Source organism: Staurois parvus, unplaced genomic scaffold (genome assembly GCF_062004578.1).
Source record: "Staurois parvus isolate SC_StPar_1 unplaced genomic scaffold, SC_StPar_1.0 ptg000175l, whole genome shotgun sequence".
Lineage (NCBI taxonomy): Eukaryota > Metazoa > Chordata > Amphibia > Anura > Ranidae > Staurois > Staurois parvus.
This window is the reverse complement of record NW_028317971.1, coordinates 9192023-9210064: the sequence shown is the minus strand read 5'-3', so window position 1 is coordinate 9210064 and position 18042 is coordinate 9192023. Positions and strand designations below refer to the sequence as shown.

General features: G+C 41.0%; 1 protein-coding gene across 1 annotated transcript in view; it reads left to right on the top strand.

Moving 5' to 3' along the window:
- STRIP2 (striatin interacting protein 2) overlaps positions 1-18042 on the top strand; it is a 70254-nt gene that overhangs the window by 26149 nt on the left and 26063 nt on the right. The window contains exons 8-15 of the mRNA XM_089676922.1: positions 2212-2339; positions 2459-2638; positions 3238-3449; positions 7019-7084; positions 7165-7228; positions 8382-8453; positions 10945-11019; positions 13229-13326. Of these exons, the coding sequence (XP_089533048.1) occupies positions 2212-2339; positions 2459-2638; positions 3238-3449; positions 7019-7084; positions 7165-7228; positions 8382-8453; positions 10945-11019; positions 13229-13326 (895 nt within the window). The remainder of the gene's footprint in view (positions 1-2211; positions 2340-2458; positions 2639-3237; positions 3450-7018; positions 7085-7164; positions 7229-8381; positions 8454-10944; positions 11020-13228; positions 13327-18042) is intronic.

The window sequence follows — 18042 nt, the reverse complement described above, 5'->3', positions numbered from 1 at the left end:
TATGCAACCATATTATCAGAACTCAGTCAGACAACTTCACAGTTTGGCATGCATCAACCACCTGAGAAGATCCAGAAGTCTTGCTGTGGCAAGAGAGGTAGAAGGAATTTTGTCCTGGGCAGAATTTTACTTTCCAGCCTTGTACGCCATTTACATCCCAAGCGTGGACCAGTGGCAGACAGACTTCCTCAACTTGCACATCCTGGAGCCAAGAGAATGGTCCCTACGCTCCTTTTTTTTTTTTTTTTTTTTTTTTAATGTTTGGGTGGTGTGTTCATTTTTTGTCTGAGTGTAGATCTATGCTTGTCCCAAGCATGTTTGAAGCTATTTATTGTTGACTGGCTCACTACCTTCCAGTAAAATAGCATCAACTACTCTTTCAGTAAAATAGTACTTTTTGAGATTAGTTTTGAACTTTCTTCCAGATAGTTTAAGCAGTGGATGCTCTGGTGGCACTTCGTGGTTAGTACAGCACAATGTATGCCTTTCTTCCCCTATCACTCCCCATCTGCTGTGCAGGATCGACATGAAGGGTATTCAGATGATCTTCATAGCTTCAAGCTGGATCAGGTGGATGTAATACTGTGACGTTATCTGACTCCTGTCAGATGCTTTGTGAGCTCCATGCTCCATCAGATCTTCCAGATCTTAAGTCTCAAGAACTGGTTTGCCACTGTGCTTTCAGGGCCATTGACTTCTTACAGCTGTTGAAGTCCAGGTTCTGAGAGACAAAGACACCTGTGGATCTGTGATCCCAACAATTCTGAAAGCTGGGAAGTTTTCTTCTCACAAGGTTTACCATTGCACATGGAAGGCATCTTTCACTTAGTGTGAGGCAATAAACTTTCATCCCAGCAAATTCTCTGTGAGCTGAATCCTCCTCCTTCTTCCTCCTTCTTCCTCCTTCTTCCTCCTTCTTCCTCCTTCTTCCTCCTCTTCCTCCTCTTCCTCCTCTTCCTCCTCTTCCTCTTCTTCCTCCTCTTCCTCTTCTTCCTCCTCTTCCTCCTCTTCCTCCTCTTCCCTCCTTTTCCTCCTCTTCCCTCCTTTTCCTCCTCCTTCCCTCCTTTTCCTCCTCCTTCCCTCCTTTTCCTCCTCTTCCCTCCTTTTCCTCCTCTTCCCTCCTTTTCCTCCTCTTCCCTCCTTTTCCTCCTCTTCCCTCCTCTTCCTTCTTTCTTCCTCGTCCTTCTTTCTTCCTCTTCCTTCTTTCTTCCTCGTCCTTCTTTCTTTTCAAATGGCCCTGGATCAGTAGTTGGCCTTAGTGCCATCAAGGATCAGGTCTCTAGCGATCCTGTCCCAGAGTCTGCTTGGCTTCCCATTCTTTGCTCAAGACCTTTTTGTATAGGATTTCTCCCATGTGGCTCCTGGTGTGTGTGCTTCCCTCTGTCTCTCTGACATCTGAATTTGATTTTCTTGGACTTCAAAAACCACTTTTTAAACCCATAAGGAATATTCCCGTCTAGTTTCTAGAAGTTTTACCGGGTGGATTTTCAAGCTTCATCTGATGCCAGCTTCATGTGTAAGGTCCTGCAGGTGGCTGAAGGTCCTATCTGAGTCAGTCCGTCCCCAGTTCTGTTGTTTGCTGTGTGGGTCTGCTAGTATTTTGTTGCTGTTGCTCATCTCTTAATTGGACTGCTTTTGTGGATGTCACAATTGTGTCTGAATTGATGTCCTTCAAGAAATGAGAATATAAACTTGCCATAAAATCTATTTCATGAGTAACAGAGAATTCCACCCTTCTGTTTATGATCATGCTTTTGGTGCTGCTTTGCTACAAAACTGAGGCATACAAGGAATTATACTGGGCTGACCCTGCTTTTCTGTGTCCCAATGCTTTTCTAGGTGGCAATATAATCCAAACGTATCTTAATTGCTGCATCCCTTTTGTGAATGCAAATGGATTTTACAGTTCAAAAAAAAATTTTTTTTTCTTTAGGCTGGCATTTTTTAATATTTTATTATAATTTAAGGCTTAATTTTCAGATTCTTGCACAAGCCAGATCCTTACTGTTTCTCCTCAAATCTTAAAAAAAATAAATAAAAGTTGATTGACAATTTCATATATTCTTTGTTCTGAAAAGCTATATCTTGCACATCTTATTTCATATTATTGTATTTCATATTATTGTTTGTATATATCAGTCTTGTTTACCTCCTTACATATAATTTATTGTCTATATCCTAAATTGTAACTCTTTTCATGTATATGTTTAGCTCTTCCATCCAATGGGGAGGAACCATTTGCTTACCTCCTCTTCTCAATGGTTACCAAGTTCTGTAGTGGCCACTCTCCACATTTTCCCATGAAAAAGGTCCTCCTATTGCTCTGGAAAGTTCTTTTGGTATGTTCAGTAATAAGAAGCTTGTGCTGTTTAGGCTATTTTATATAGTATATGTAATGTATCTCATTGCTAAGCACCTTCAAACTATACGCAAACTCATTTTGATGTACTTTACTTAGTTTACATTAGGGGGATTCTCTGAGCTGCAGAAGATGAAGGAGAGAAAGAGAGCAGAGTTGGGTCTTCCACCACTGCAGGAGGACAGTATACAAGTAATGAAGAACATGAGGGCCACTGCTCCTCCATCCTACGGAATTGAATTTGGCGAGCAGCAGAGGAGGGGGCGACGTAGCCGCAGGGTATACCTTACATGGATCTAAATATGTTTGTCTGCATAGGTTGTTTTCTTTTGTCTGGGGTAAGTGACTGCATTGCAGCACATGTGACCTCATGCCAATATAAGTCAAACAATTAAATTAGGTTCACTATGAGAAAAAAAAAAAGGTCCCTAGCCCCACTTTGCATGAAAGGAAATAAACTATATTCCAGTCCTCTTGTTTGAATTTAGGAAAAGCTGAATGCTGTGACTTGTCGAAAGCCATAACATGGTTTTCCTCCTGCAGCATCCCATGCATGTACCCAAGCCTATTGCTTGGATGGTATTCCGTTAAAAGAAGCCATGACTAAACTTGACATAGTCATGATCCAGAAAGTTGTATGTGAGCTAAATACAAACTTCCAGGTTTCTACAAAATATAGGGGTGGGGGGGGGAGTACCTGTTGTGTAAATTTGTTAACTAGAAAAGCTGGGACTAAATCCCAACCTGCAGAAGTAAGCCCCATTACATCACAAGAATGTCTAAATGAGTCATGTTTGCCCTTTTATGTATTGTGTTTAACTGGTGCACCTTTTACCTACTGTTTTTAACACTAATGTCTGCATCACTAATTCAAACAGGACAGCCTTGATCTCTATAATGAGAAAGACCCGTTCAAGAGTGAGGAAAGTGCAGGGGCAGAAGAGGATGAAAACGAAGATGCAGATAACATGGTGGAGGCAGAGTCTGATTTACAAGAAAGGGATGTCATGTCACAGCCATTGGCTTGCCTGAGAATCCACACAGAGCGAGTGTGCTTCCCCAAGGGTCTTCCTTGGGCACCTAAAGTAAGGTGAAAAGAACTAAATTTTTACACAAATCACTAATGTATATTGGTTATACAAAGTAGCATAGTGTTTTGGTTTCAGAGCTGCATTACTTTGTGCCTGCACTAAATATTACTTTGTCTTCCTTTCCATCACATACTTCCAGCACATTACCAAACCCTAACCTTGTCTCGTGTGACCTGCACTGCCTCCTAAATATTAAGAGAATGATTGGTGTCACCTTTCTTTCTTTTTCTTTTCTTTTTTTCTTTTCTTTTTCTTTCTTTCCCTGTGAGCTGCTAGTACATAACAATCTTTCCAGCCCCCTGAGAAGTGCACCCTTTCTGTTTAAATTCAAGGTAAATACCCGTGGCGGGACTTCATTCTTGTCTGGATTCCTTTCCTTCTCCTATGTTTAATATCGGCTCTGAGCTGCCTGCTCACTCCTGAGACTTCACACAGCTCCTCTCTCCCCTCCACCCCCCTTCTCACACCGGACACAGTTCAGATCCATTCTCTTACAGACAAGCCTCTATCTGCACGCTGTGTAGCGTGATTCCATGCTGCATAGCCACTGCAGCATAGCAGGCAGCTTCACAGTGTGTTGATGTGGGCTGTTTGTAAGAGCTTTGATCTAAATTGTGTTATGCTAGGGGAGGAGGTAGGGAGAGAAGGGGGAGAGGAGCTGTGTTGTCTGTGTGCAGTGCAGGGATGTGATAAAGAGCTCAATGGGCACAGCATCCATGGAGAATGGAGGGGGGGCCACAACCCTCCCTAACACTCCCCCCTCCCCCCCAGATTCAGCCATGTCCATGCTACTTATGTATTTTCCACTTTTATACATAAGAATAACACTAAACAGTAAACTTTTTTACTGTTCAGGTGTGTGCTGTAGCCACAGCGTGACCACATCCTCCAGTGTAGGAGAGACAGGAAGAGGGGGTTGACAGCTGATGTTGTAACCATCCCCTCTGAACTTTCAAACCGCAAATGGCCTATTATTGGTACCCACATGACAGATGAAGTGCCCATGCTGGGAAAACAAAAGGAGGGAGGAAAGAATTAACAGCTGATTCATGATTATGGTAATATTTGTTAATTATTTAGCCTATCCCAAACTTTTCCTTTTAATGAACATGCTCCTTTATATATTTGTTCCCAAAAGACTATATATTCAGTATATGTTCACGCATTATTGTATTTCTCCTTTATTTTGAGTGTTTCGCAAGCTACAAGATTGAGGCTAGATATCATTAACATAGATAATGGGTTTTTGTTGTTTTTTTTTTTTGTTTGTTTTTTTTTTAAATAAAGAATTGCACCAATATTCTGCAGCATAACTTATAGTAACTACCGTCTTTTAATTCCATACATTTTTTGTTTTTTAGTTTTTAGTTTAGTGGTACTAAAAAAAATTAATATATAGTATGTGCTTATTGAAGCACAGCTTCTGAATTGTGCAATTACTAAACAAAATCTACTATATCCACAGGGATAGAAATAAGTTTGAGTTTCTGAATTTATTCTGTTTAAAAATTGCTTAACTCCTTCTTCCCACTTGCAATCCGTATAATAACGTTTCCTGTCATGTCTCAGGCCAAGGATACTTTTACTATGCATTCTCCCCTATGAGAACCCACATTCAACACTTCCCATAGCTGCTGGTTTAATCACTCGTTCACTGATGGGTCCTCGACTGTCTGTGACATAGTGATCATGTAAAGGCTGAAAGTTCCTGATAAAGATGAAAACTTTCAGCCTGGTTTGTAGTGTTGATCTGCATTGCCGTGTATTTTTTTTCATTTTTCAGATACAGCTTCCCTATTAAAAATAAATTTTATTTTTTTCATGTTTGCACATTTTGTCAGCCTCAAATAAAAACAGGGTAGTGATGTTTTTCGCAAATAAAAACCGTATATATAAAGATGTGTAATAAGTCAGAGTTTTTAAGTTAACCCCTTCACGCCTAAGGGTAAAACAAATCTAAATGCCTAAGCACAATTCTGCAACGTTGACGTGTTAGTAAAACCGTACATATCGTCACAACTACTTTGTACATCCAGGTGGATTATACCTTGTTTTTTTCAGGACAAATTGGGCTTTCATTTGGTGGTAAATGGTCATGGATAGCTCCTAATTTTTTTTTTATTATTAAAAGAAAACTGGGCCAAAATAGTAAAAAAAATCATTTTTTTAAATTTAACTGTGTGTTTCTTGTTACGACCATAACCTACCACCAAAGAACAACTCAAAATACATTCTCCAGTTCTTGACGATCGCAGCGATACCATATATGTGTATGTTATTTGTTGTTTGTACCCGTAGTACAGTCCAGAAACAACAGTGCGCATTTTGTTTTTGTCTTTTTTTTTTTAATATAAAACACACTGTCACTGACATTGACATTAACACTAACTGACACTGATACCAATTTTTTTTTTAAAATCCTGACCTTTGACCCTGACCTTTGACCCTGACCTTGACCCAAACACTAACCCTGGTACTGAACTAGATCAAACCTTGATCTAGGTATTTTTCTTTATTTTTTCTTTTATTTTTTAATATTTATTTATCTTTTTTTTTTTTTTTTTTTTTTTACAAACTTTTTTTTCTCTCTCTGTGTCAGGAGTTCGAGAGATACAATGTATCTCTCTTCTCCATTCATAGAGAGAGAGAAAACAAGGGGGCCGGGCTGCACAGTGATTGATCACTGTGATAGCCAATCAGAGGCTATCACAGCGATCACGTGACCCGGAATCGGGAGTCCCGGGTCCCGATCGTTAGAACGGGACCCGGGGCTCTCAGTGACACCGCGGTCTTGGTGCTGGGAGCGCGCCGAGCGGCGCGCTCCCAGCACAAAGACAGGTACGCAAATATGCGGCCCCACGGAAAAAAGCCCAGGTCCGTGAGGCCGCATATTTGTGTTACGTCGGCGTCAAGGGGTTAAAAGAGAAGTAGGGTTTTTTTTTTCTTTTCCCCCCAGTCATACTTGCCTAGGTGGATGCAGCATCGGTCCAATGCTGTATCTTTTTTTCTCGCCAGCTCTAAGTGTGAGAATTCAGCGATCACTTGACCGCTTATTACTGAGTTCTCACAGCCGCTCTGAGCAAAGACTGTCAGTCACTGCTGTCTGCTCTGCCACCCAGTGCACTCAATGGAGCGCTGGGCTGTGGAGGGAAATGGAGTAGTCGGCTCAGGCTCTCTGCAGATCGCGGAGAGGCTGAGCCAGGTACCGCTCCAGACGCTGGAGTGGATCCTATCTTTAAAGTCTCGATCTTTCCACAGCCTGGACTGGCTGAATGATGTCAGCCAACAGTGGGCTTCAGCTTGCTGTCAGCTGAAAATGGGCCACAGGAGTGCAGAATGAATTGCACTTCTGTGATCCACAGAAGTACAGCCAGAAGATTTTTGGCTGTAACTCTCCTTTTAATTGGTGCATGCAGACGCTGCTAAATTTGACCTGAGCATCCAGGAGTCAGTGGTATTTGGTCAAAAATGGTTAGGGTACTAGTAGTTCTAAACCGCACATTGCTGGTTATCAGTTGCAGATTCTGTTTGAAGAAATAGAACCTTATCCGTATATTGTGTTTTTCAGAGAGCAGGACATTGAAAACTTCCTGGAGATGAGTCGAAACAAGTTCATTGGATTCACACTAGGACAGTGAGTATAATATTAATCTTGGTGGTGTTCTCTGTTATGTACCAGTAGTCAGTGTATGTGATGCATTTTCTCCTGTGTAGTGACACGGATACTCTGGTGGGATTACCACGGCCTATTCACGAGAGTGTGAAGATTTTAAAGCAGGTAACAACAAATAATTTGAGTCCTTTTATATCTAGCAGTTGTATTGGAGTGTAAAACTGATCCTGTATTGGGTCTTCTATGCAGCTTTTACTGAGCGTTTCTAAATGTAATTTTATCCAGTGAAGCCCTGAAGTAATCCATTGCAGCCCATAACATACCTTCTTTCTTTAACCCCTAGATGCCGAGCGCATGCAAATATGCTGCCTCTCGGCTCCTGTTTCTTGACACCAAGCGGCCGCATATTTGCGTGCCATTAGAAAATACATATGTGCTGAGAACGCTCCCAGCACATATGTCCGTGACTCACGAAAAGGTCCCGATCTCCCCTTGAGATTGTGACCTTTTCCGATCATGTGACCGCCAGGACCGCAAATTTATTTTTTTCTGCTAGGCAAATAGCTGGCAGCTTGCTGTAATACCACTGATAGACATACTGAGGCTGATTTACTAAATTACTTGATCATTTTTATATATAATAACATTTTTGAATATTCACTTTCAGTTCCCCATTCCTTTGAAAAGAAAGTCCTGGTTTATGTATTTATCTGTACATGATCGGATAATCAAAGTGAATCTTCACACATTTTATTGTATGAATATTCTCAAATCCTTTAGTAAATCAGATTAATTGTGAGGGAAATCCACAAACAGCTGCAATATATTCTCTAGCATCGGGAAAGGCTAGTGGATGGGGAAGATTATCTATTGTCCAAAGTGCATATTACCTGTAATTTCGTGTTATCTCATGCATAATCATTCAGCATAATCATTCAGCATTACATAACACGTACAGTGTATAGTGACTCTATGCTCACAAATGCAGTTTGATCTATGCTTCCAATACAGTATCTGTTGAGACTATCAATTCCAGTTCAGCTGGTTCCCTGCGTGGCCATGAATGATTCAGGCTAAAGGGTGTCAAACTGGCGGCCCTCCAGCTGTTGCGAAACTACAATTCCCATCATGCCTCTGCCTTTGGGAGTCATGCTTGTAACTGTCAATCTTGCAATGCCTCATGGGACTTGTAGTTTGGCTACAGCTTGAGGGCCAGAAGTTTGACACCCGTGGGCTAAAGGGTATTTAATTCAACAGTGTTCAGCTTTAGATTGTTCCCAGTATGGGTGATGTGATGACTTAATCTTTGTTTTTCCAGCACAAGTATGTTTCAATTGCTGATGTACAGATTACAAAGGAACAAGAGCTAGAAAAATGTCCCGTGTCACTGGTAAGAGGATTGTTTTTAATTAGATTACAGTTATTCGAAACGAGTGAAACTTTTGTGAAATTTTAATCTTGTGCATCCCAGTTAGTGTTCTGAGCCAAGCACCTGGGTCTCTATTGTTTTGTATCTGATGGTGTCTCCTAATAAAATTGAGACACCTTCTGACACACGCTGCACAGTAAGAAAACCTGAACAAATTCTCAACATGGATTTCCAGATTGCAAGATGTGTATTGGTTCATTGATCCAAAAATTCTTAGGTGTTTATAAATGGATAAAAAGGTATAAGAGACCAAAACTTAACATAGAAGAATTTCCACTTCCAGACCTTCAAAACTAAAGGCTGTCAGGGAGTGTTCGTGAAAGGTAAATCCTCAAGTTGCAATGTCTATACACAGTTCTGTACTGAATAATACAGTACATAAGTCCATTCCATGATGGTCACTTATCAAGAACACTATGATAGGCATCTTGTAATTGTATGTAGCAATACCAGTTTTACTTAGTGTTACTAAACCCATGACCTTGCTTTCACTATATCTGGTCTCCCACAGTACACAGGATATGGAAATACAATTATTTTAGTAAATTTGAACTTCTAAATACCTATATCATTAGCAGTATATAGCAGTATTGTTACTTCTATAAATGTCCAGCTGGTTAATCTTGTAGCAGAAGTTTTCATTCTCCTCTGACTGTCCTATGAGGCTGCATGACCCCTGACCCTCTCTCTGGACAGAGCTGATTAGCCCTGTGCTGATCACATGCACCCTCCCAAAAAAGAAAAACTATAGTGATACACACAAACTGAACATGTGCAGAGTGTCTCCTAGGGCTCTGTACTATCAGCAGATGGATTGGGGACATTGGAAGAAGGAGAGGATCAGAGAAGACAGGATCAAAAAGCATTTTCACACAATGCAGAGGATTAACTCCTTTGGCTCTACAGTGAGTTTAACAAGAATGCTTTACTGCATATACAGACTTATTTTACAGTTGTGGGTTTAGTAACACTTTAAATCATGCCTAAACTCAAAAACAAAAATGTAATTTCTGTCTTACAATGTTTCACCTTCACACCTTGAGGTGAATGGATACATGCCAAAAAATCCGGAATCCTCACTCCGATATGACCTTTTCCCAGCTCAGCCCGCCCTCAGTTTTGTGCCAGTGTCTGCTCCCCCAGTGGGGAAAAGGATTGGCTTTATCTAGATCAATCACCTACAGCCCTGGGCCAAGAGTTACAGTATACAGACCTCACTTTAGAAGATCAGAGCAGGCCTGTATGGTCGCTGGTTGACACTGGATCCTGCAAGGAGTGACCATTTGGGTACTTTGTATAGACTGATTTGCTGGCGGGGTGCTATATAGGTCCAGGGTTAGTCGAGTCCTTGAGGGCCTCTGGGGGTGTGCATGCCGTGATGAACAAAAATTGGGTTCTTTTTACCTCATGAAGCAGGACTCCTAAGAAAGCCTGGTCCACCGCAGGAAGACTCCTGTTTCCTTCAACAGACCTTGAAGAGGTTCCAGTATGAAGGGTGCCACTGACCAACAGTCTGAGGCTCTTTTTAAGGCCTATAATAAAATAACTCCATGCGTTATCACAAAAAACAAGTGATGATAAAACCAAATGTGCAAAAAAAAACACCTACACAAGTAAAGTGAAATAAGGACCAGCTGCTGTACCAAAATACCCTATAGTTGCCAAGATATATGTAGAACCTAAAGATTCCTCATAAACTACAGCGCCAGTATTAAGTAGGAAATATACTCACATCATCATGAAAGGCAAACACAGCATGAACAGCCTCAGGTGAAATGGTTAAATATAGCTTGAAAGCAGCAGGGGGAATTATCCTCCACTACCTGCACATAGGTTGAATCCCAAGAAGGATGTATGGTCACCAAAGGAAAAACGACCTCACATATCGTGTAATACTGTAATTATAATCTCTAATTCACACATGCAGATAGATACTGTGGAACTAATCGGCGCCAGCTGGAATCTAGGACATCAATCAACCTCCAGCTGCCCAGCATCATGCTGCTCACAGCACACAGAGATTAACACCAATCTGCTCTGCTGACAGTATTGTGTATGGTCCCGACGCGTTTCGTCATGTGGGACTTTGTCAAGGAGATTTTTAACTTGAACTCCACTCTGCCCCTTTTATAGAGCCACCTATAACAGCTTAGCCAAATTTGATAAGATATGGTACCCATGGTTGGAATTCCCTGACACTGTGACGTCAAACTAAGACGTCTAGCTGTTAGCTGTACTTGTATTTCCTAATTTAACTGTCCAGTAACACTAGTCAGACATAGTAGTGGTCTCTAATATCGCACTAATGCCAAAAGGATTTACATTTCCAGGGAAACTTTCTTTTGAGCATTGCTTGCCGGATGGATAATATCGTTTGATATGGCAAGTAGAACAGTCTTCCTTTATGTAATTGTTAAAATACTCCACAAATGATCTTGTTTTAATTTTACAGGGAGAGGAGGAGGTGGATCAGACTGCAACAGAATGTCTATATAAAGCCATGTTATTCAACATACCTCAGTACATGGTAAGTTCTCTAACTTGTGTCAGGTGACCAGCGATCGGAAATCATTTTTGTATATACAGCCTGCAGCTCATTTTGTTTTGTCATAAGTTTAGCTGAAAAGATAACTACATAACAATGTTACATGATTGACATTTGAGACCAATAAAGAGTTGATGGTGTTTAAAGCGAGCAATATCCTCTCTTGTAGTAAAAGGACGTATAGACTCCAGAGAGAGAGCTATCATATTACCCCGGTACAAATCATTATTAAGACCTCATCTGGAATATGCAGTTTCGTTTTTGGGCACCAATTCACAAAAAGAACATTGGGGAACTGGAGAAAGTGCAGAGAAGGGCAACCAAACGGATAAAAGGCATGGAGGAGCTCAGCTATGAGGAAAGATCAGGGGAACTGAATTTATTTTCTCTTGAGAAGAGGAGATTAAGGGGGGGATATGATCAACATGTATAAATACATCAGTGGTTCATATAGTGAACTCGGTGTAGAGTTATTCACCCTGAGGTCATCACAGAGGACGGGGGGCATTCTTTACATCTGGAGAAAAATAAATGTAATCTCCAAACATGGAAAGGTTTCTTCACAGTGAGAGCTGTGAAAATGTGGAACAGACTCCCTCAAGAGTGGGTTCTGGCAAGCTCAATGGATTGCTTTAAAAAAGGCCTGGATTCTTTCTTGGATACACAGAATATAAGTAGATGCTAACATTTATAGGTAAAGTTGATCCAGGGAATATCTGATTGCCTTTCCCCTGCAGTAGCAAATTGGATCATGCTTTGCTGGGGTTTTTTTTTTTTTTGTTTTGCCTTCCTCTGGATCAGCTGTGGGTGTAGGATTATAACTTTTTTGTAATGGTTGAACTGGATGGACTTTTGTTCTTTCAGCCAAACTATATATGTAATTCCAGGAATTCAGCCACTTTGTAAAAAGTGCAGGAACGTGATCAGTTAGGTCCAAGGAGGAGCACAACATCTCCTGAACTTCTCTATTATTTATATCTAACAGGTTTATGCCTCTTCTGAAGATACACTTGAGACATTCAGGGCTATGAGGAAGGAGAGAGGCACACAGAGCAGCTATGCTCACCCCATCCCTCTGCTGCCTTTTGTATTTTGTGAATGAGTTCACATAATTCAAAGGCTTCTGTGATTGGGCAGGAGGAGGAGAGGGGCGAGCATAGCAGCTGCAACGACTCCAATGTTGACAATACTGATATCTGAAGGATGAGTGTCAGGCCTGCTGGTACTGCAGCGAAAGCTGTCTTCTGGGAGATATGAATAATAGAGGATAAGTTCATGAGATGTCATGTACCTCCTTGAACTTAAATCATAGTGTGACTTCACTATTTACAAAGCAGATGAATTCCTGGAATTCAGTTTTAATTGGAAGGTGTAGAACTGTAGTGTGCCACTTTGTTCAACATAAGCATGATATGATCACCTAATTTAGGTGACTTTTTATTCCTGTGTAGGGTTTCACTGTCATTTGAGGCAGAACTACAGTGTGCACAAAAACTCTTGGTTGCAGAACCCAGTGATTTCTGCCCACATGAACATCTTCATCAGTAATTTGGAAATCATTTGCTGAAAAACCTGAGAATATTTCTTTGTATTACTTAATGTTGTGTGTGTTAGGCTGGCCAAACATGTTTAAATCTGATAGTACTATGTGATATCATGTTCTTCTTCAGATTGACCAACAGCTCTGCATTGCAAGGACTTACTTAAAGAGTCTATTTAATTTTATTCAGGCAGTCTCACTCACTACATAGTTGTTGGTAAATCTAAAAGAAATGGTATAATCTGATTTATAATATGTGTAGGCATCTTTGGATTGGTATTTCCTGATGTGAGATATGCTTTCAAAATGATGTTGCTTTATGCTTCCAGTTGACAGATAATCTAACTTTTGAGTGCCCCAAGCTAGTTGTCAAGAACCTAGCAGAATGCTTTCTATATGAAACAATACAGTCTGGGTTTATTCAGATCTTTGACACACACCTTTGATCGTTCGGTTTTGTTTCTTGGAAACTTTGGTGAGCCGCAATAGCTGTTCATAAAAAACGGAAAAATTTAAAACGCGTAATGACTTATAATTGATTTATTGCATAACTGATAATGGATTGGGTATATTTTTTTGCTCTAGAAAAATAAGTGCTGTATCTGTGGTATATTATCAATTTTATAAACCAGTTTGTGCCTGTTTTGGTAGATTGCCTTGTTGAAGATACTTCTGGCAGCTGCTCCAACTTCCAAAGCCAAGACTGACTCCATTAATATTCTGGCTGATATTTTGCCTGAGGAAATGCCGTGAGTAGTACTGAAGTGGGGTAAAGCTACCAAATAAAAGCAGCTGTTAGCAATGATCTAGTTCAGGGGTCTCCAAACTTTTGAAACGCAGGGCTAGTTTATTGCCCTTCAACTATTAGGGGGGCAGACTGTAGCCAGTCGAAGTAAAATGCCCCAGCATTGGTGGAAGTAAACCATGCCATAGGCTTGGTGGTCAGTGGGAGTAAAAAATAATTACATTTTTGGTGTCAGTGGGAATAATAGTGCCCCATAACTGGTATCAGTTGGAGGAATAATGCCCTGTGATTAGTGTCAGTGGAAGAATCCGTTCCCCATCTCTGGTGTCAGTGGGAGGAATAGTACCCCATTGTTGGTGTCAATGGGAGGTTAATGCTCCGTCTTTGGTGTCAGTGGAAGGAATAGTGCCCCAAGGGCTGGATAAAGGCAAAGCACCTGGCAGACCCCTGGTCTAGTTAGTAAAGCTCAGTAAATCTGAACAGTTGGTGAAGTGCATCATGCCAAGCCTTATACCTTATTGCTTAGATTAAGGGACATTCTAGTTCCCTTTTTGAAGTTCCACAAAATTCCTTTGGTAATGTGGCTATTTAGAAAAATGCTTTACCTCTGATGGAATATATGCAAACCTGTGGGCATTCTTCTGTACATAATATCCCTGACACTATATAGAGTGGGCACTCTGAAAAGCCAGGTCATTGTGTTATGGAAATATCCACAACAGTTGTCTTGGCTGAGTTGCAGCTCACCTCTTTTTGCTTCTTTTCTGTAATATTGACTCGTTTGGCTAAACCATGACAATTGTGGCTTAGGTTTCTGTAACCGTGATCCAGCTTTTTGGAGTACTGGACCCTTCTGAAAATTAAAGAACACCTATCACCAATTTGTTTCGATTTTGAAAAGAGTAGGGGATCGATGAAATTCTTCCAGTGCTTTTGCCATCTGTTTTCCATTGGAGAGATTTCTCTTCACATCCTGATTTGTAGAAGGTAACTCATCAATTTGAGGGAAATGCACTCTTAGCTGGGTATACATGTCCTGAAATTCATCGGTTCAGCAGGAACCGGCAAAAAAAAAAAAATCAGTACCTGTGTACCACTCTTTAACAAAAGCTGGTCTAAGGATAGGGGAGTCCCCGCTGTTAGAATACAATAGTGTGGCAGGGAAGGTCCCTGCATCAAAATTGCATGTGAGGATCTGTCTTTTTTTTTTTTTTTTTTTTTCAATCTGCTGGCTGAATGAAAAAATAAAAATGCTTGTATAACCTGTTTGTATATAATTGGATATTGTCTCTAATTTTTACTAGACACACTTAAAAATTGAAGTTTAGATATTACAAATTTTACATGGTTACATTGGTCTAGCTTTGATTTGATCCCTGTGGATCACTGTAGTTGGCACTGCTACTGCAGCAATTGCTGCTAGCTTCCAGGCCCTGTGCCAAGCGGTTGTCCTGCTACCTACTGAACAAGGTTGCTTGCTCAGTATAGTTGCCATCCATAGAACACTTTGCATTTCTCAATAAATGCAAAGTGTTCTCTGATTGGATGAAGTGGAGATTGTGACATCTGCGCAACACCTCTCCACCTTATCCAATCAGATAAGAATGCTTTGCACTCATTGTGAAAATACAAAATGTTCTCTAAATGCTGCCCGTGCCAAGCAAGCAACCTCCGGTGTTCACAGTGCAACAGGCCAGCCACTCAGGATGGGTCCCAGAAGCTCATGGAGAACACTGGAGTAGTGGTATGTAGGTAATAACGGGTTAAATAGGAAATGCATTTAATTGTAATTTCTTTTAAAATAGTAGACTTGTATTTCCTGGTTTCTTTGATGTGCATACAATGTCAGCTAAAGATCACAAATGATTTGACATGGTAAAATAAATGAAACAATACATTTTTACTCAAGGAATAGGTATTTACTCAACATGGCGACACTTGCAGACTATCTGCAAGTGCCGTTGTACACAGGAGCAGCTGCATTTTGCCAGCTACCCCTGCTGAGTAATCCAAAGCAATTCCTGGCTGTTAAGTTGACCGTGTGTAATGGTGGCAGAGAGAGTGATGTCGGGGGGGGGGGGGGTTTAAAGTGTTGCTAAGCCCAGGCCCTGCATTCACTATATCTGGTCTCCCACAGTACACAACATGAACATGCAGTTATTTTAGTAAATATAAACTGCTAAATACCTTTTCTCATCAGCAGTTAGAGCAGTCTTGTGACTTCTATCAGTGTCCAGCACAGCACTGCTTATAGCTTGTAGGAGGAGTTTCCTTTTCTGCTCTAGGATTATGCAAAACCCCTGACCTCTGTCTGGACAGCTCTGATTGGCCCTGTGCTGATCACATGCACTTTCCCAAGGAAAAAAAAAAACAACCTCTCTGGCAATACACACCAAACTGAGCTTGTGCAGAGTGTCTCCACATCATATGTCTTATCAGGAGATAAGAGGGGGACACTGGAAGAATGGGAGGGTCAGAGAAGTCAGAATCAAACAGCCTTTTTGCACAATGCAGAGGATTAGCCCCCTTTAGCTTGCGCAGTGAGTATAACAAGCATGCTTTACTGCATACAAAGATTGATTTTACTGTTGTGGGTTTAGTAACACTTTAAGTAGAACAGAAGATGCATCCAAAAAACTTAAAATTTAAGATGTATCTCTTTCATTGAAAATCATCAAGTGGTTAGGCACAAATGAATAAAATCTTATCTACTTAGCAACTTTTTGACCAAAGGTCTTTGAGACCAGAGACATCATGGGCAGAAAGCTGTTTTATTTTTTTCTCCATGACTGTACAGGATTGGTGGGTTTCTGATTATCACTCAGATGAGATTTTTTATCAGTATGTAGTAAATGTTGCTTTCTAAATGAGTGTCATTCACTCTGAACTTCAGCTTCTGGCTCCCAGACGGAGACTGCAGTAGTGTCATTGACATGATCATTCATGTCAGTGAAGGGTGTGTATGGGTAGACACGTGCTTACTCCCAGAAACTTTGGATATATTTCATCACAGGCAGGTTCTGGAAGTGATTAAACAAGTGCAAAAGGAATGGCAAAGTATTAGTGGCAAATTTAAAATGATCATTGACAAACAGGTGGAGTTGTGTTTTTTTGTGAAGTGTTTTTTTTTTTTTTTTTTTAAATGGCTGTCGAGAGCAAGTAGTTGTTCAATTGATCTCTGCTTAAAGGATAAGTTCACCTTTCATAACATATTACATCCATATTCAGGGTGTAACATGTCATGTTCAGACCAGTCCCTGCTCCCCCACCCGATCTCCGCTTTGACAGCTAGCGGGGGATCTTCTCTCCCCTCGCTTGCTGTCAAATTTAAATAAAAACGTGGCCATGCGGGGCTCTGTCCACATGGCCGCATCATTTATTTGCAGTCATCTGTGAATGAGAGACTACAAGTCCTCAATGAACTACCAGTGCCGTGGTAGTTTATTCATTCTTCCTGTCAGAATATTATTATTATTATACAGTATTTATAAAGCGCCAATAGTTCGCTCAGCGCTGTACATTACAAAGGGGGACAGAACATGTGACAGAACAATACCAATACAATGCAAAACATGAGGGGATTGAGGGCCCTGCTCTTTCGAGCTTACAATCTAGGAGGGAGGGGATGGTGGTACAGGAGGAGATAGCTGTGGGGGATGGAGTGGTAGGAAGAGTGGAGGAGGTCGGCAAGTTAGCAGGGGGTGGGGTAGGCTTCCCTGAAGAGATGGGTTTTCAGGGTGCGCCTAAAAGAGAGGAGAGTAGGTGATAATCTGATGGGTTGGGGCAGGGAGTTCCAGAGGATGGGTGACACCCTGGAGAAGTCCTGGAGGCGGGCATGGGAGGAGGAGACCAGGGAACTAGAGAGAAGGAGGTCTTGTCTGCTTTATCGTACATCCCATACAGCAAGCAGATATTATGACAGGTCTGCAGGAGACTGTATGGCATCAGCAATCTACTGATCGCTGGTGAAATGCTTTCCAGGCGCCTGCAGACAAAAATAATAAACGCACATTTTTTTCTACCTGCAAAAAAATGTACATTTATTATTTTTTTTCTAAAAGGTGAACTTATTTTTTAAATTGTTACCAAACCCAGGACCCTGCATTCACTATATCTGGTCTCCCACAGTACACGTAAAGGGGCAATTATTTTAGTAAATATAAACAGCTAAATACCTTTTCTCATCAGCAGTTAGAGCAGTCTTGTGACTTCAGCAGAGCACTGGTTAAAGCTTGTAGGAGGAGTTTTCTTTTTGCTCTAGGAGGATGTGAAACCCCTGACCCTCTGTCTGGACAGTGCTGATTTGGTACTGTGCTGATCACATGCACTCTCCCAAGAAAAAAAAAAACACCTGTAGCAATACACACCAAACTGAGCCTGTGCATGTGACCACGGGTTCAGTCTGCATCAGGTGGTCAGGAGGGGCAGAGAAGAAAAGATCAAACGGCCTTTTTACACAATGCAGAGGATTAACCCCTTAGGTTCCACAGTGAGTATAACAAGTATGCTTTACTGCATATACAGACTGATTTTACTGTTGTGGGTTTAGTAACACTTTAAAACGTGCTTTGCAGGCAATGAAATGAGACTAGCCTATACTATGGTAGAGACTGTAAAATGTGTAACATCACTACATCAAATACTGAAACTATTTAAATGCAATAATTTAAACTCTTTGTGGGGAGTAGACATTTGTGTTTGCTATATTTTCACGTTGTCT